The sequence below is a fragment of the Aythya fuligula genome, chromosome 2 (assembly GCF_009819795.1).
Source record: "Aythya fuligula isolate bAytFul2 chromosome 2, bAytFul2.pri, whole genome shotgun sequence".
NCBI lineage: Eukaryota > Metazoa > Chordata > Aves > Anseriformes > Anatidae > Aythya > Aythya fuligula.
Window position 1 is genome coordinate 46,128,531 of NC_045560.1, and position 19,594 is coordinate 46,148,124.

Genomic DNA, 19,594 nt, shown 5'->3' on the forward strand with positions numbered 1-19,594 from the left:
TGTTTAATGGAGAGAAAACTGGAGCACAGCAATTTGTTCTGGCTGACCCAGTAGACAACTGACAGATCCAAGCCTGTGAGTAATGATTCCCCACTGTCTTGGGGAGGTGCACAGAGAGCACAAGTGAACAGAAGCTCCTTGGGGTTTACTTTATGTAGTCTTGGACATTCATTTAATCTGTAGGCATCTTCATTTCTTCATCATCAAATTAAAAAAGATTGAAAGTGCAACTGTGTCAGTGGAGTAATGTATTCATTATTTCAATGGGTTTTGAAGACAAAAACATTTTAAAAACTGTAAAGAACACAGACAAATCTGGTGCATTTCATATGAACTAAAAGGTGTTCGTAATAATTGTTACAAACAGACCAGACTACTTAATACCTAATTTCTACAAACTTTACAAAAAAAATAAAAATAAAATAAAAAATAAAAAATAAAAATCATAGGACTTGCATTGGTTTTTTTTAAAGCCGCTGTGCAAAGATACTGAGAAAAAAAAATGCTGTGTGTTAACAGACTATCACCCATAAATAAAGCCCACTAAAAGTGATTTTTAAAGCCTGCACATGAATAAGACTGATCCTTTCATGTTTTCTAAAATGTTTCAAAGTCTTTATATCTGAATCCACATACATATTATTGTTGCTGGGGAAAAAAAAAAAAAAAATTAATTTCATCATTGTATCTTTTATCTGGTTTTAAAGATAATTATCATTGTGATTTCTGTTTGCTGCTTTGGCTTTGTTTGTTTGCGTCGTGGAGCACAAGCAAAACTAAACTAAGGAGTGTCCAGGTTTCAGTTTTAGTGAGTGCTAACCATCACGTATACATCTGTCCAACACCACAACATTATAAACAAAGTTCCTTAACAGTTTCAGGTTCTTTCGTATAAGAGCTATTAATTTATATTTAAGATCTAATAATCTTGTTCAAGGCAAGAATTTACTGTGGTTCTGTAAGAAGAGACTTCAGCAGATGACTGGATCTCGGTCTGTGTCACATCGGAGTGGTATCAGTGTTACATCGGTAGAGAATCAGATGAATTAATTTTCAGCAGGATTACTTCAGCAACGTGAGCCAAATGAAACGAAATTTGCAACATGCCATGCAGTAACACTGAATGCAAAAATGACAGTGCAGAACGGGGCACTTAGAACTGTTTACCAGCTGGGATGCTTACAAATTCACGCCCACTTAACTTTTTTGTTATAACCTCCCATTCGGTTTGCTCATCTCCACCCAAACACCAGGATTTCTGTCCCTCGTGTGCTCATAGAAGCAGGTGATATGGCAGTCAGCACTGCAAGTTAGGAGACAGAGGACAAGCAGGACACACTGTGTTGCATGGCAAAATCTGTCTGCTGCAGCCAGGAGAGAAACCTGGCAACAGGTCAAAACCTTCTTTCTAGCTACAGTCTCCTGTAGCCTGATGGCTTGGCCATATGATTTAACTGGACGTTTGTCCATCCCCTACCAAGGCAGCAGGACCGTACAGCTGCTGGCTGAGCCGAATTTAGGGCATGACCGACTTAGCCAAGGGACAGAGAAGTGCCAGAGGCTTTGATGTAAAACGGCATTCCTGCTCACTGCTACTGGCCTCAGTATTTCAGACCCAAATTTCGGACAGCATTTCTCACACCTTCAGAGCACCTGACACAGCAGAGGGCACGCACAACGCCATTTGCGTGCTTAACCTCTCCTGTGCTCATTAGCGAGCGGGCTGGGTGCTATTTTGAAACAGAGAGAAGCCAACAACTCCAAAGCCAGAACTTTTTTTATTTCCAGATGGCATCAAAGAACACAAAACAATAAAACAGCACAAGGAACACCCGCCCCCCCTCCGCCTGCGGAGCGCCCCCCTCAGGGCGCACCAAGATGGCGCCGGGCTGGCCGGGCGGTTGCCCGGGGAAACGGCCGCAGGCGGCTGCGCAGTGCAGGGGCAGGGAGGAGAAGCGGGCGCCGCGAGTGACGTCAACGAACTGCAGCCAATAGGAGCGCGGCGTGGGCGCCGGCCGGGCTCCGTTGCCATGGCAACGGGCAGGCAGCGCGGCCCGCCCAACGGCCGCCCCGCAGCGGCGAAGGCGTCGCCATGGTGAGTAGCGGGGCCCGGCCCGCAGGGTGTCGGGCACCTGGGGAGCGCCCGGGCGTGTGGGGGCCACACAGGGAAATATAGCTATTATTTAACATAACCAATACAATAACGATACAATAATCCTTTGAAAGAGAGCGCAGGAACTATTTGGGAGGTAACTCTTGGCAAAACTTAGATTCATTTTTACTTATTTGTCTATTTATCGCTATGTTTGTATTGAAACTAGAATAAAACACAACATGCGCAACAAAATAAGCTGAAGGGGTTGCTGAAATTGTTAAATTGTATCGACCGTGCGTGATAAGACTCAGCGCTAGCCACAAAATCAAGGCTCCAGTGTCCTTACCTGTGTGCTTATATCCCGTATCCTTTTCAATACCCTTCCTTACCTGTGTGCTTATATCCCGTGTCCTTGTGTCTGCAGGCAGAGCTGGGCCTCAATGAGCACCACCAGAATGAAGCCATCAGCTATATGCGCTTCGCGCGTTTCAAGCGTGGCCTGTGTCTCAAAACAGTGGACTCCTGCTTTCAGGACCTTAAGGACAGCAGGTACCACAAAGGGGTTCTGGATTACGTTACAAGGTGGAGGGAGCAAGAACAGAGCAGGATATGTTGGAAACAACTGCAGGTTTAAATGCTTTATGGGTGACTTTGCACAGTTTACATTTGTGTATTCGTACGGAGGAAGAAAGAACCAATTTTTCCAAATGTCACAAGTCAGTTCTTTTTAATATTGAGTTGTTCTGGGGAATTAACAGAGATAGACAGAGTGACATTTCTTTATATGTTATTTCTGATGTGTACATTTGATGTGTGGCTATAGCGGAAGTAGTATTCGTGATTTTTAATGATAACAAGATAAAATTTAAATGCAACAACCATTTACTAATGTCGTTGTTTAATAACCACTGACAGGGGATGTTTTCAGGAGGACATTGCATTATATACGAGTGATACCTAGTGTAGTAGGGGTCTCACAACATCACAAAATTGTTATTTTGATCATATACAACTCACCTTGACTTCTCTGTTTAGACTTGTTGAGGAGACCTTCACAGTTGATGAGGTGACAGACATGCTGGATGGGCTGCAGACTGTTGTACACAGCGAAGTGGAGTCCGAGCTCATAAATACAACTTACACCAATGTTTTGCTTCTGCGCCAGCTCTTTGCACAGGCTGAGAAATGGTACCTTAAGTTACAGACAGACATCTCTGAACTGGAGAATCGGTAACTATATTGGGCTAAATAAAATGTCTTTCAGTAATAAGAAAACTCCCAAATGTTGATTATTTGCATTCTTTTCCTAACCATAGAAATCTGCTCTTTCCCTTAAATTTAAAGACTTCTTATCTATAAATTAGTGAGATAAACGATGCTTTCAAATTTGTCAGGAAGATGCTTTTATTGATAATGTTCCTACTTGATTAATTCATCGATTATGAGCAGCTAGTGGGATTTGACTAAAAAGCATATTGTCTAAGCAGGTTATATTTAAATCAAGGATGCCAAGTCTTGCAGTTCTAATGCATCTTCCCTACCGTTGCATGACGTTATCTGTAGTATTTATTGCATTTGCTTGGGATTTCATCTTGTACTTTTAAGGGGAATCTGATAAGCAATAATGAGCATCAGCCTGGTAAAATGTGTTTCATAGCATAGTTCATTTAGTAAAAAAATGCCTCCTTTTTTTTTGTTTTTGTTTCAAGAGAACTGTTGGAACAAGTTGCTGAATTTGAAAAGTCAGAGTTTACTTCTTCAAACAAAAAGGTAGAGTTTTATTTTAAACTATCATAATTAAATGCCAAGGGATATCGTGACAGATGTTTGAAATATTTTAGTGCTGCATCTTGGGTGTGGCTCTGACTTACCTTGTGTGGTTAGCAATGCATCTTATTTGTTTTGTAGCATAAATGCATATTTAGTTAATACGCATTTGAATACTTAAAGTAAGAATTAAAATTATTTTGACCTCTGTTTATATTTTTGACTCTTACAAACATCTAAGTATTTAGTGTTTTTTTTCTTAACTTTTTTGTCTTTTGGTTATTGCAGCATGGGTAGTCTTCTATAAACTCAAGTTCACGATCCTTTTCTGACTATATGTAGTATTTTTGTTTAGCTGGAAGCGGTATACGTAATTTAGGAGCCAAGGTATCAATAAAAAATTAACTAGACAGACATTTGTTTGTGTTGACTATTTGTTATTTTACAGACTAAATGAGTACTTTTGTTTCTCCTAGAATTCTATGTAATGTAATTTTTTAACATTTATTATTTCTTTAGCCCAGTGCAGATCTCATTAAACCAAAACTGGCTCCAATAAATGAAGGTGGGTCAGAGCTGCTAAACAAGGTAAGGATTTGTTCCTTGATGCAGTTGTAGCTGATGACTGTTCTGTTTATTCAACTGAACTGGAAATACTCTGGACATACTCTACAGTGGTGTGTCTATAATGTCCCTGTCACTATTTTAATGTCAATGTAACATACCACAGAATGTAAAGCAAAATGGTAATAAATTCATTTTGTAAAGCATCATCTATTTATTGTGTAATTACAGCCTTTCACATGTATTGCAATATTGAACTTTCTTTTGCAAAGATACTTTGTAATTATTTATTTTTCCATGAATGAGTTTAATTAGTAGAAACCAGTAAATAATTTGTTTTATGAGGCTGGCTTTCCAGCAAGGAAATAAAGTAAAATTTTTATCTGGCTGTTAGGTTTTCAGACATGCTCTTTGTCACTGGAAGTCAATCCCGTTACATGCAGTCTTTTTTGTTATTGTTGTTGTTAATAGCTTAAATTCCTCCTAAAATAATAGACACTTAAAGAATTTGGAATGTAATAATTTTGTAAATGTCTGATTTCCCACTTGTTAAATAATTTCAGAATACTAAGAAACTTTCTTATACTAATGTTTTCAATTGCTTTTATTATGTATTGAACTCATTTAGTACAATCAAGCTCTTTTTAAAATGCCTTACATTTCTTACAATACACTTTTAATATATGGGGAATCCAGAAATTTTGTGAGGAGTTGTGTTTTCTGTCTTCTAACCTGCATTTCCAAATGATCTGTCAAGTACAATGTCTCAATCAAGTTGTTGTTTCCTTGTAAAATAGTTAAAACATTCATCTTAAATGTGTGTTATAACTCAGTGTAGTTATTCTTCAAAAATAAATTAAAAATCTGTCGCACAACAGATTTTTGTAGAGCACATACATACGATGATTTTTTTTTTTCCAAAAAGTGCAGTGAATTTATTCTGACTGATAAAACACACTTATTTTATATAACACCACGCTTAGGGACATAGTTCAGTGGGTGATGTTGGTTGTAGGGAGATGGTTGGACCAGATGATCTTGGAGGTCTTTTTCAACCATAATGATTCTACAATTCTGTGATTTCATGTGACACAGAATATAATCTGAGGTAACCTGGCATTTGTCTCTCTGAAACAGGAACCATAAATAAATTCTTATCTGCCTGTTGATTGAAAATACAAGCAAGAAGCAGCAATGAGATTTTCATCTCTAAACATGCAATTTGGTTTATTGAGGATCTTGATACTCAAAAGATGCTGAACTGGCTAATCCCAATTCAGTAAAACACGTGCTAAATTTAAATGAGAGGTTCTGTAGATTACAGTAGAACTGGAGACTTAAATTTCTTGCTGACTGAGGCAGAAAACCCAATAATTTGCAAGATAGGCTTTAAGAGGTAATCAGGAGTCCTTATCAGCAAGGTCATTTTTATGAGCATTTACAAGCCTGCTTGCTTTCAAGTAAGAAAATAGCCTAGGAAATATTTGGAAAATTCAAACTAGCACAAGCCTGTTCACAAACTTTCTTTTTTATTTGCTCAAAGGCGGTTGCTTGTCTCCAAGAAGAAAATGAAAAGCTGAAGACCAGACTGAGGACAATAGAAACACAGGTAAATTTTCTGTAAGTCTGGGTACTTAATGCTGTTTACGTATTAAAGAAATCAAAATAAGAGTTCCATGGCTATTATTTTTAATTTTTCAAAGTTTTCAATTAAAATATATTTATTTTTCAATGTATCACAGGCTACAGCTGCATTAGATGAGAAGTCCAAACTGGAGAAGTCACTGAAGGATTTACAGATGATCCAGGGAGATCAAAAGGTAAATATAACTAAGATTTGGGCCTCTCACTACAAGGATACTGAGGTGCTGGAGCATATCCAAAGAAGGGCAGTAAAGCTGGTGAGGGGTCTAGAGAACACGTCCTAGGAGCAGTGGCTGAGTGAGCTGGGATTATTTAGTCTGGAGAAGGGGAGGCTCAGGGAAACCTTATTGCTCTCTTACCTTAAAGGAGGCTATAGCGAGGTGGAGTTCAGGCGCTTCTCCCCAGCACCAAGTGATAAGACAAGAGGAAATGGCATTAAGTTGTGGCAGGGGAGGTTTAGGTTGGTTATTAGGAAAAATGTCTTCACTGAAAAGGTTGTGAAGTACTGGAATAGGGGAAGTAGTTGAGTCACCATCCCAGCAGGTACCCAAAAAACATGTAGTAGACCTTCAGGACATGGTTCAGTGGTGGATTTGGCAGTGTTGGGTTAAAGTTTGGGCTAGATTTTAGATGTTTTTTCCAACCTAAATGATTCTGTAATTTCCACCCCGCTCCCTGTGTTAAACAAACACAACTGTTGCCAGTACATCTGAAAAGTAGGTCTGTATGCCATGTTTCTTTTATGGCAGATATAAAACTTCAGGTTAGTGTTGTCACGTTTCTGCTGACATTGTCTTGTTCCTGCTGGTCTGACAATTAGCAGATAATCCAGTATGTCAGATTATTTTATGATATATTTCATGTCACATAGACCATGATGAGTTATTATCAGAAGTATTATTCCAGATCCTGTCAGAGAATAGTATTCCAGAGTTCATATTCTTAAGAGCAGCATTTGCATGAACACTTTTTTTGTTGTTGTTTTTCTTCCTATTTAATCTGGTTATTTGCTTGTTTGTTTGTGGGGCAAAAGAAAACACTAATTATTTCAAACATTGTCACACTTAACTGGATATAGACAAGCCAGACACTGTAATGTCATTGTTTTGAGAATTTTTTTTTTTTAATTCCTGCCGTATTTACAGACTTGAAGCTAAGTTCAGTATCATAAAAATTTTCACTTTAGTTTTCATATTTTAATCCTGCTTTCTTTTCATTTTGCTTTCTAATTGGTTTATGGTATGTACTTGGCTTTCTTAATATGTTTTAGTTGTGTCTAGTAACTTCCAAAATCTGTATTCAATAATAGTATTTAATAGGGAACTTGATTTGTCATTCAGACAAATATTTTATCTGTTTTGTTAATCCTTAAATTATGAAAGGTTTAATATTAGAGGGTTTTATTAAATCCTGGATAATCGTGCTTGTAGTTTTAAAAGATTGGAAGCAAATCTCATCCTACTTTTCTGGTTAAATATGAATTGGCCTGAATGTCAGGGTGGTGACTGAGTTATCTACAGCTTTCATGTTCTAACTTGCTCTCTCTATAATCTGTCACCTTCTTCTCCAGCGCTTTGTCTCTCTCTGGGCATGTATATGTGGTTGAAACTAGCTAGTAGATACAGTGTAGATATATACAATGTAGATATATACAACTGTATTTAGTCAATGAATGTATTAGTTGTTTGGAGAACGTGCTAAATTTTATCTGGTTTCTCTTCATATTTTTGTAAGATGGGTGTCAATAAAATCATATGAACCCAGTTGTACATTAAGCAGTAGTTCTCAAATTCTTTAGGCAAACATGTCATGAGTGCCAAACTACATTTTTAAGGACTAGCTGTTAGCTCAGCAGATTTCATTTATTTTATTTTCTCTTTTTTAATAGATTAATATGATTACACAGACCAAGTGTGAACCACACTTGGGGAGCAACTGCTCTGTTGGGTCAGTCTAGCATGAGGATTTAGAATTTTTGTGCAATTTTTTCAGTGTTACAGTCAGAATAGATAGGGATCTATGCTATACATACTAACATACTCAACATAGACAAAGGAGCAGAGCTGCCTTCGTTCTCAAGTTTTGTGCTTTTTAAGGTGCCAGTGGTTCAGCCTCATCCTGAGTCATTAGACTTTTGAGAGTTTAAAGTTCAGATTTTATTCCTGAGAGAGGCTTTTTTTAAATGGAAATCCATAGAATAATTACATGAATATAATGTTTTGTGACCCAGGACCGATTGCTAGAAGAGTTTGGGTTGTTTCACCTCACAAGGAAAAAGTAAAGTTGCTTCACAAGCAACTGTGGAGACTCTTCTTGTATTTAATCCGAGAACAGTGCAGTATTGGTACCTGGTTAATAATATGATCCTTAACATTTTCATCCATTCCTACAAAGCATTACCCTAATGGCTTTTAAAACAGCTGTGATATGTTACCCACTTTAAAAACACCTTAAAGATGCTGTTTTAATCTTACTATGTAGCTTTCTGTATGCTGAAAACCTTCATGTGATGTGCTTCATCATGTGGTTTTGCTTAACGCCTATAGAAGTAAAATGAGATCATGAAATCTCAGCAGGGCAGAAGAACTATCTTTAAAATGCATTTATTAACATTTTTTTAAGTTAGAAATTCCCTAGTGCTTTAACTAACTTCATTAGTTAACTCACTTTGTTAAATAACTTTGTTAATTAAAGCACTTCTAGTTTAGGTTTTACAGAAAAAGAGTAAACCTCATAAAAATTAAGACGTACCTATTTTATATGGAATTTTGCTTTTGACATTTTTAATATTTCTTCTCTTGCATTTAACATATTTTAAATATTTCTTCTTTTGAAGACAAATGTAAACAAGGATATCACTGAACTCGAGAACAGAGTGGCAGCTTTGAAATGCCAGTTAGAGAAGACTTTGAATGATTCTACTGCAAACCAAAAATCCCTGGAAGAGAACTTGGTGACAACAAAGCATGACTTGCTTAAGCTTCAGGATCAGCTATCCACAGCTGAGAAGGTTGGCATTTCATTGTAATGTTAAGATGAGCTCCTTACTCACTTTTTACCTGATTAGTGAATAAAAAAGCACACGCTACAGGATACAGTGTTTACTGGGTCACATTGGTGCTAGTGTATTTTTGTTATTTCTTTGGAAAACATGTTACATGTAGAATAGCAAAGCCACAACTAACTGTGCGGTTGCAATGAAATGAATATTTTAATATTGTCTCTTTGTCTGCATATTCATTTCTGAATGAAGACACTGTTGCCAGTCTTCAGAAGATTTTAGCCTGCTTTCCATGTAGAATGAAGCTTGTATTTCTGTTTGTCCCAGTAATATCATCTAAATCTACTAGCTGATTTAATCTATATTTGAATAAGGAATAGAACTGCTATTCTGAAACTTGAGGGGGAAAAAAAGGTCGTATTTTAAGAAGTGTATTAGCATGGTTTTCATAATATTCAAATAATATGTTGGTGTTATTATCACATAGGAGTTAGAGAAGAAATTTCAGCAAACAGCTGCTTACCGCAACATGAAAGAAATTCTTACTAAGAAGAATGAACAGATAAAGGATCTACGTCGAAGGCTTTCCAAGTAAGTGGTGCTGTTCTATCTGTCCAAACAGGATCCATATTCTGCTCCTATTTTTTGTTGTTGTTCTGTCTCTAAAGCAGACTGCAAATTTTCCCTTAAAAAGAATTTCTAGTAGGCTATTCCCTGATTTTTGACAAGCCAGTCCTTTTAATGGATACGAGGTGAATGGGACTGAACTGTGGCTGCAACCTTAGCTATTGCCTAACAAGTAGTGTAGTATGGAGGGGATACAAAACATTAGTGAGTGCAGTAGGAAAGCCCCCAGAACCTAGACGAAGAGATACAGAAGGGAGATGTAGCAGCTTTACCTTTTTTCTTCCACACTTCTTTATGGGAATGGGAAGTGAATAGTATGTAAGCATGGTTAGGCTCATATTGGATAAATAAGGATACACCTGTCCCTTATATTGGGTAGAAGACCCGAATAGGGTCATTCTGCAAGTAGCAAGTGAGCTTTGACAATGTTGATGCCTGGAGGAGGACAGAGGTGGAACTTTAAACTTCTGCCTGTATTTTGGGGTTTGTGGGTACATTCCAGTTCATTCTCTCATTCTACTATTTGGTAAACTGGCCAATATTAAAAGGAGAAGGTAGTCTGGAAAGTATATGCGTTTGTCTGTGCCCTAAGTCATGTGGTGCACCTTGACAGGAATGCATCGCTAATGGGAGTAATTCATTGCTTGGGTTTTGTATGTTCTCTAGAGATAAAATGTCTCTTGACTACTTTCTATTCTGTTATTTATTTTTTCATCCTCAGATATGAGCCAGAAGACTGAGATACCAAAAACATCTGATCTATCAAAAGCTGCCATAGAAAGAAGATATAGACTGGCGTTATTTTTTAACAATTTTTGTTTTGAATGGTTTATTCTATGTTTCTAGTGCTTAAAATAACTTCCTATTGATACTAAAAAGAATGCTGAAACCTCTACCTTACTTCCTTACAGATTTGCAATTTATAGCTCTTAGCTTATGTAGTCATGTTTTTAATTAACCATTGACATTCCTTGAGAAATAGCAAACAGCAACTTATTGAAGAACTGAGACAATTCTTTGCAAAGAAAGGAGTTTATTTTTGTTAAGAAAAGAAAAATAAAAATAAGCACCAGGGTTTTTATATTGTTGTCCCTGAGGTGAAAACTTGAGATATGTTTGTATAGTTCCCATAGCCATGCAGCGGCATTATATGTGAAAATTGCATCAGTAACAGTAAACAGTAGGAAAAAAAGAAAGAAACGTGCTGATTCCATAGCATTATTTCACACTGAATAGCTGAGCCCTTAACAAAATGTGACCAGTAACATTTGGCTAGACGGTACTCATTGGGTGAGGTAAATATGCTTTACAGGGGAAGCACTAGACCCTTTCAAATAAAACCTTTCCCTTTAAATTATTTCAAACAAATGTGAACATTGGAATACCAGATCTGATTGTTCCAATGTTCTCAATGTTAAGATGAACATCTGAAAAAGCATGAGGAAGTTGCTAATGGAGCAGCTTTCCCAGGAAATACATTACTTTAGGTATTTTCACCTCCTTATTTGTAACCTCAGCAGAAAACAGTTTACTTCTCTCAAAGTCTTTTATTTGTAATCCTCTGCCTTGAATTTATCTGGCAGCCTCTTAATACTGCGTTTTACTTTTTCGTCTTTCTCTGTTCATATGTATGTTGTATATTTCTCCAAATAAAACCTGTATGTTTTCAAACATCTCATATTTAAGGAGTTTTTCTGTTATTGTTGCTGTTGGTTTTGTGTTTGCTTTTTTCACATGAATGTCTTATATATCTTTTAAATATTTGTAGAAAGTACTGCCAGATCAGTAAAGGATCTTGCTGGAAATGCAGAGATGTAAATAACAGATTCGTGCCCAGAGCCACACCCATCAAACAGCTGTAAAAAAGTGTTTCAGTGGCAGGGCTGGGACCAGGTGCATGTCAGAGAAACTGACATATAACTGTACATGTCTTGGGAGCTGCTTGAGCTGAAATGGATCATTTTTCCTCACTCTTTCTTGAACAGGCTGAGTTGTTAAAATGGCTATTGTAGTGATTCCACAGTCAAATCTGCTGCACATTTGTAGTCTGTTGGCTATTTCTCCACACTGTTTCAGCAACTTTGGTTTGGAATAAAGTCCGGTGCTTGTAGTGTGATACTATTGATGTAATATGACAGCAGGGCTTTGTGGGATGATGTGCTCCACACGCAAGGTCAGTTAAATTCAGGAGAGATTATTTTGTTCTTTGTACAGTCACAAAAATGTTATGTTCTTAATAGGGATGTACCAAAGAGCTTCCTGGCTTGTGTTTCCTCACAGCTGTTGACACCAACACGAGGGCTTGTCTGGACGAATACTGTGTTTTGCTTTGTAATGAAACTAATTCTAACAAGATCTGTTACTATTTCTAAAATGACAAGCAAAGGGTGGAGCAAGGCTGCTGCTCTTTTTTTCTGGTGAATCCTTGGCAGTTGACTTAGCTAGACTATTGAATCTCTGATATTCCTTCAGTATTTGGTTAAAAACCATTTCAACAAGCATGTATGCTCTCCATTTCAGTCTCAATAATTAACAAGATGGCCATATGCTAGCACAGTTACAGACCTTGTTATCTCTTCAAAGGAGTAAGGCAAATCTCATAGGGAGCTGCACAGTGCAAAATCGAAACACTGACTTTGATTACCCTATCTTGCTGATTGCTGGTTTAGTGAGTATGAGATTAGTGTGATTGCTGTCATTTGTATCGCTAATGGTTAAGTGAAAGGTCTTGTTTGGAGCTCCACATAAACATACATCGTCTGTCGGGCTGTCAGAGGAGACCTGGAGCATTATCCAACAGCGATTCTCCTTTTGTTGAGATAGGCATGGTGTTTTGAAGATGGAGATGATATCTGAACCTCTCCTGATTGTGTCTGACGTCTAAAACTTCACTTACTTCCCCCCAGTGTAAATTCTAATATTGCTTTTATTAGCTTTTGTTCTTGGAAGTTTATTATACCGCTCGAATAGGCATCATCCATTTTTTCCACTCCAGCTGTTAGTTACCAACTTATGCCTGAAGGGAATATTTAAAAAGAAATTTTCTCCATAAGCAGCTGATCTGCAGGAATGAACTCTTTTTCTTTGATTGCTTTTGTTTGTTTGTTTTGTTTTCTGTGTTTTGTTTGCAAACTGAAGAGTATCTTCTACAGGAATTAAATGTAGGCAGCTCGGCTTTGCTGGTGTTGACCATGACAGCCAACCAACAAACCTATGCTGCAGTCTGATGTCAGGGCAGCTGCAATTTGGATGCTTCCCACATACTTGATTTTGAGAAAAGCACAATCCTCTACCATGCACCTACTTTTTTTTATTTTTATTTTTATTTTTTTAAATCCAGCCAAAAAGTTCTTGAGATTCCTCAGTTTGATTTCCAACTTCTGGCATTCCCAAGGACAGCTCTTGGTTTCTGAATGGTAGCAAATGCTGTCAAAGCAGGCAAATGGTTCCTTCTGCCCCAGTGTCGTGGTTTAACCCGGCTGGCAGCTAAACACCACGCAGCCGTTCGCTCACCCTCCCCCCTCCCTCTCTGGGACGGGGGAGAGAAATGGAAAGTGAAGCCCGTGAGTTGAGATAAAGACAGTTTAATAAGACAGGAAAATAATAATAATAATAATAATAATGATGATACAATGGTGATAATACGAAAGTAATAATAGTATGTACAAACAAGTGATGCACAATGCAATTGCTCACCACCCGCTGACCGATGCCCAGCCTAACCCCGAGCAGTCCGGCCCCCTCCCCCCGGCTAGCCACCCCTATATATTGTTTAGCATGACGTCAGATGGTATGGAATACCCCTTTGGCTAGTTTGGGTCACCTGTCCTGGGTTTGTCCCCTCCCAGCTCTTACTGCACCCCCCAGCCTGCCCGTTGGCAGGACAGAGCAAAGGCTGAGATGTCCTTGGCTTAGTATAAGCACTGCTCTGCAACAATTAAAGCATCGGGGTGTTATCAGCACTCTTCTCATTCTAAGCCAAAACACAGCATTCCACCAGCTACTAGGAAGAAAATTAATTCTGTGCTAACTGAAACCAGGACATCTATCCACCCCTTATTCCATACCATTTATGTCATGCTCAGGTTACACTCTTTTCCATACATTCTAATTAGTCACCTATAGTAATCATGGTAGTGATAACATACAGTATAATATACTATTTAACATGGTGCAATTCAGTTCATGGGCTATTCTCACCCAGTATTAAATCTCCTTGAGGTACACACCGGACCTCTCCGTTCTTTTGCATCACCCACCAAGTATATCCAGGTCCCTGAGCGAAAACAATTCCACGAATAGGTTTGCCTTTTCCTGAGGCAGGAGCAGCCCAGACTGTTTTACCCAGCATATTTTTTACATGCACTACAGGAACTTTATCCCCATCTACAGTACGTAACAGGTTTGATTGGGCAGGTCCAGCTCGGTTGGTAGATCCCCTAGTATTGACTAACCAGGTGGCCTTTGCCAAATGCGTATCCCAGTTTTTGAACGTCCCAGCGCCCATTGCTTTCAAGGTAGTCTTTAACAGGCCATTGTATCGTTCAACTTTCCCGGAGGCTGGTGCATGATAGGGGATGTGATACACCCATTCAATACCATGTTCTTTGGCCCAAGTGTCTATAAGGTTGTTTCGGAAGTGAGTCCCATTGTCTGATTCTATTCTTTCTGGGGTGCCATGTCGCCATAGGACTTGCTTTTCAAGGCCCAGGATGGTGTTCCGGGCGGTAGCATGAGGCACAGGATATGTTTCCAGCCATCCGGTGGTTGCTTCCACCATTGTAAGTACGTGGCGCTTGCCATTGCGAGTTTGAGGGAGTGTGATGTAATCAATCTGCCAGGCCTCTCCATATTTATATTTCAGCCATCGTCCTCCATACCAAAGAGGCTTTGACCGTTTGGCTTGCTTGATTGCAGCACATGTTTCACAGTCATGAATAACCTGTGCTATAGCGTCCATGGTCAAGTCCACCCCTCGATCACGAGCCCATCTGTATGTTGCATCTCTACCTTGATGGCCTGAGGTGTCATGGGCCCATCGGGCTATAAATAATTCACCTTTATGCTGCCAATCCAGGTCCACCTGAGCTACTTCAATCTTAGCAGCCTGATCCACCTGCTGGTTGTTTTGATGTTCTTCAGTAGCCCGATTCTTGGGCACATGAGCATCTACGTGGCGTACTTTCACAGCCAGGTTCTCTACCCGAGCAGCAATATCTTGCCACAATGCAGCAGCCCAGATAGGTTTGCCCCTACGCTGCCAGTTGTTTTGCTTCCATTGCTGTAACCATCCCCACAGGGCATTTGCTACCATCCATGAATCGGTGTAGAGATAGAGAACTGGCCATTTTTCTCGTTCAGCAATGTCTAAAGCCAGCTGAATGGCTTTCACTTCTGCAAACTGACTCGATTCACCTTCTCCCTCAGCAGCTTCTGCAACTCGTCGCGTAGGACTCCATACAGCAGCCTTCCATCTCCGATGCTTCCCCACAATACGACAGGACCCATCAGTGAACAGGGCATATTTCTTTTCATTCTCTGGCAACTGGTTGTACAGTGGGGCTTCTTCAGCACGACCCACCTCCTCCTCTGATGATATCCCAAAGTATTTGCCTTCTGGCCAGTCCATGATCACTTCCAATATTCCTGGGCGACTGGGGTTTCCTATTCGAGCCCGCTGAGTAATCAGTGCAACCCACTTGCTCCATGTAGCATCAGTTGCATGATGCGTAGAGGGGACCCTTCCCTTGAACATCCAGCCTAGTACCGGTAATCGGGGTGCTAGGAGGAGCTGCGCTTCAGTACCGACCACCTCCGAAGCAGATCGAACTCCTTCATATGCTGCTAATATCTCCTTTTCAGTTGGAGTATAGCGGGCCTCAGATCCTCTGTATCCCCGACTCCAAAACCCCAGAGGCCGACCTCGAGTTTCCCCAGGTTCTTTCTGCCAGAGGCTCCAGGTGGGGCCGTTCTCCCCGGCTGCAGTGTAGAGCACATTCTTTACATCTGGTCCTGTTCGAACTGGCCCAAGGGCTACTGCATGGACTATTTCCTGCTTGATTTGTTCAAAGGCTTGTCGTTGTTCAGGGCCCCATTCAAACTCATTCTTCTTACGAGTTACTTGGTAGAGTGGGTTTACAATCAGACTGTAATTTGGGATGTGCATTCTCCAAAACCCCACAACACCTAGGAAAGTCTGTGTTTCTTTTTTGTTAGTTGGTGGAGACATAGCTGTTATTTTGTTGATCACATCCATTGGGATTTGACGACGTCCATCTTGCCATTTTATTCCTAAAAACTGGATCTCCCGTGCAGGTCCTTTGACTTTATTTTGTTTTATGGCAAAACCGGCTTTCAGAAGGATTTGGACTATTTTCTTCCCTTTCTCGAAAACTTCCTCTGCTGTGTCACCCCACACAATAATGTCATCGATGTACTGCAGGTGTTCAGGAGCTTCCCCCTGCTCTAGTGCAGACTGGATCAGCCCATGGCAAATGGTAGGGCTGTGTTTCCACCCCTGGGGCAGCCTATTCCAGGTATATTGGACTCCCCTCCAAGTGAAGGCAAATTGTGGCCTGCACTCTGCTGCTAGAGGGATGGAGAAAAATGCATTAGCGATATCAATTGTGGCGTACCACTTGGCTGCCTTCGATTCAAGTTCATACTGAAGTTCCAGCATGTCCGGCACTGCAGCACTCAGTGGTGGCGTGACTTCGTTCAGGCCGCGATAGTCCACTGTTAGTCTCCACTCGCCATTAGACTTTCGCACTGGCCATATGGGACTATTGAAAGGTGAATGAGTCTTGCTGATCACTCCTTGGCTCTCCAATTGACGAATTAGCTTATGGATGGGAATCAGGGAGTCTCGGTTGGTGCGATATTGCCGCCGGTGCACAGTTGTGGTAGCAATTGGCACTTGCTGTTCTTCGACCCTCAGCAACCCCACAACAGAAGGGTCCTCTGAGAGACCAGGCAAGGTAGATAATTGTTTAATGCCCTCTGTCTCTAAGGCAGCAATACCAAAAGCCCACCGGAACCCTTTTGGGTCCTTGCAGTATCCTCTTCTAAGATAGTCTATGCCAAGGATACATGGAGCATCCGGACCAGTCACAATGCGGTGCTTTTCCCACTCATTCCCAGTCAGACTCACTTCAGCCTCCAATACAGTCAACTGCTGAGATCCCCCTGTCACTCCACAAATATAGATGGGCTCTGGTCCTTTATAGCTCGATGGCATTATAGTACATTGTGCACCGGTGTCTACTAAAGCCTTATACTTCTGTGCGCGTGATGTGCCAGGCCATCGAATCCACACAGTCCAATAAACTCGATTGTCCCTTTCCTCCCCCTGGCTGGAGGCAGGGCCCCCCTAATCCTGGTCAGAATCTTCCTCGTTTCTGTGTTTGAAGGACTGTCTGCTGGAAGTTGGAGCAGCAAACTTTTCGGAGAATCCCTTTTTCCTGATTGTTTTCTTTTGCAACTCACGTACCCGTGCCTCTAGGGTCGCGGTAGATTTTCCATCCCACTTTCTCATGTCCTCTCCATGGTCTCGTAAGTAAAACCACAGGGTGGCACGGGGTGAGTACCCACCATATCGTCTTCCTTGTGTGGGTGAACGCCTACCCCTGATAGCTGAGACACTGCTTTGTACAGGTGCGAAGGAGAATAATCTCTCTTCAAGTTGGTGAACCTTTTCAGAAAGTTTCTCCCAAGTGTTCTCCTTTGGTCGGTGGGCACTGGTTGGTTCAGGTGGGGAGGACAATAGATTCTCTTCAAGTTGGTGAACCTTTTCAGAAAGTTTCTCCACAGCTGAGACGCAGGCCTGTAAGGAAGAGGAGAGACTTTCTTCGTACTGCCGGAGTTGTTTAGCCGCTTCACCCACTGTGGGTTCCTCATCCTCTTTCCAGGCCATTATTGCCAATGAGCTGGCATATGATGATGGTGCACTCCGTACAAACTTCCGCCACATGGGTCGTGTACACTTGACTTCATCTGGATCTGTGGATGTTTGTTTGAGGTCTGGATCCTCATAAATCACTTCCCGTACGGCTAATTCCCTCAGGTACTGGATTCCCTTCTCCATAGTGGTCCACTTGCCTGGTAGACATAAAATATCTTCCTTGAAGGGATACCTTTCCCTCACAGCTGAGAGGAGACGCCTCCAGAGGCTGGTGGGTCGTGCTCCATCTGCAATTGCTTTGTCAATGCCGGCGTCTCGAGCAAGGGATCCCAGTCGCTTGGCTTCCCTGCCGTCTAATTCCACACAATTGGCTCCAGAGTCCCAGCACCGGAGCAGCCAGGTGACAAGCTGCTCACCTATACAGCGACCAAAATCTTTTCGCACATCTCGTAGCTCGCGCTCGTTTAGGCTTCGGGTAGTTACTGTTGCTCTTTCGGCATCCTCATCTTCCTCCTCCTGAATCCTTGACGGCCCAGCGTCGTCATCATCTTCGTCATCTCTATACTTAGTTTTGGCAGAAGCCTTACCTGGATTGGCAGAAGACTCTCTGCGTTCTAAACGACTTGAATTTCTATACCATATTTTCACCTTCTCTACAGGGGCAGCTTGCACTGCTACTGCTCGTTTCTCTGACTTTGTTACAGGGTCTGCCACAGGGGTTGGAATGCCCTCTGCAGGGTCAACTTGCACTGCTACAGCTCGTTTCTCTGACACGGCCACAGGAGCTGGAGCGGCTACAGGAGCTGGAGTTGGAGCTGGAGCAGTTGCAGGAACCGGAGCTGTAGCGGCTACAGGAGCTGGAGTTGGAGCTGGAGCAGTTGCAGGAGCTGGGACTGGAGCAGCAGTAGGAGCTGGAGCTGGAGCGGCTTCAGGAGCTGGAGCTGGAGCGACTTCAGGAGCTGGGACTGGAGCAGTTGCAGGAACTGGGACTGGAGTAGCGGCCGGAGCTGGAACTGGAGCGACTGCAGGAACTGGGACTGGAGCAGCTGCAGGAGCTGGAGCTGGAGCGGCTTCAGGAGCTGGAGCTGGAGCAGCTTCAGGAGCTGGGACTGGAGCAGTTGCAGGAACTGGGACTGGAGTAGCGGCCGGAGCTGGAACTGGAGCGACTGCAGGAGCTGGGACTGGGGCGGCTGCAGGAGCTGGGACTGGGGCGGCTGCAGGAGCTGGGACTGGAGCGGCTGCAGGAGCTGGGACTGGAGCGGCTGCAGGAGCTGGGACTGGAGCGGCTGCAGGGTCTGTCACTAAGTTGATAGCAGTATCCATGGCAGCTCGATAGGCGTAAGCCAGGCCCCAGCATGTTACAATGATTTGTGTTACTTTGGAACTTCCCGAATCGCGACACCTTTTATTCAAGCATTCTGCCAGTTTTTGAGGATTTTGCACTTGTTCAGGGGTGAATTTCCAAAACACTGGGGGTGCCAACTGGTCTAGATGCCTGCCCATATCCTCCCATACTCCCTGCCACCCACAACTATACTGCCTCCGGGCAGATCTCCGGATGAGCTTCCTAAGTAGTTGTTTAACTTTAAGCAGAACCTGAAGTGCATTCAGGAGGCAGAACAACAGGACTATGCTGGTCTGAGTATCCCAAGGATATTCAATATCTTGGAGAGCTATTGTAATAAACTCGGAGGATAAGAGGGTGGTGAAGGAGGAAGGGAGAGTGATCAAGGAGGGTACAGGGGTGGTGAAGGAGAAAGGGAGAGTGATCAAGTAAGAAAAATTATCTTCCCCTTTCCCCTCCACAGATTGACTCCCTAATGAAAAAAGGCAACAGATACAATTGCTAATAGTTTCCAAAATACAGTTTCCAAAGTATAGAATCGAAGATGTTACTGAGTACAAATACCAGGTTAGAGTCATGGCCAGATATTTCATCATCTCATAAGCCACTGATACAACACACAGTACCATAATGGTCTGAAACCAGGGCCCG

General features: G+C 41.6%; 1 protein-coding gene across 1 annotated transcript; it reads left to right on the forward strand.

Moving 5' to 3' along the window:
• The first annotated feature begins 2,062 nt into the window (after positions 1-2,062).
• On the forward strand, positions 2,063-11,371 carry LZTFL1 (leucine zipper transcription factor like 1). The gene is made up of 10 exons (XM_032181695.1): positions 2,063-2,095; positions 2,520-2,644; positions 3,131-3,325; positions 3,805-3,865; positions 4,382-4,450; positions 5,970-6,035; positions 6,169-6,246; positions 8,907-9,080; positions 9,559-9,662; positions 10,420-11,371. The coding sequence occupies exons 1-10, from the start codon at positions 2,093-2,095 to the stop codon at positions 10,436-10,438; spliced, it is 894 nt and encodes a 297-aa protein (XP_032037586.1). The 5' UTR covers positions 2,063-2,092; the 3' UTR covers positions 10,439-11,371.
• Positions 11,372-19,594: the final 8,223 nt, after the last annotated feature.

What these genes read in the sequence shown, in the direction of transcription:
- LZTFL1 (XM_032181695.1), top strand. An exon ending in CAGGACCTTAAGGACAGCAG is followed by an intron (nt 2,645 to 3,130) that starts GTACCACAAAGG and finishes TTCTCTGTTTAG; the next exon opens with ACTTGTTGAGGAGACCTTCA. An exon ending in AGCTATCCACAGCTGAGAAG is followed by an intron (nt 9,081 to 9,558) that starts GTTGGCATTTCA and finishes ATTATCACATAG; the next exon opens with GAGTTAGAGAAGAAATTTCA.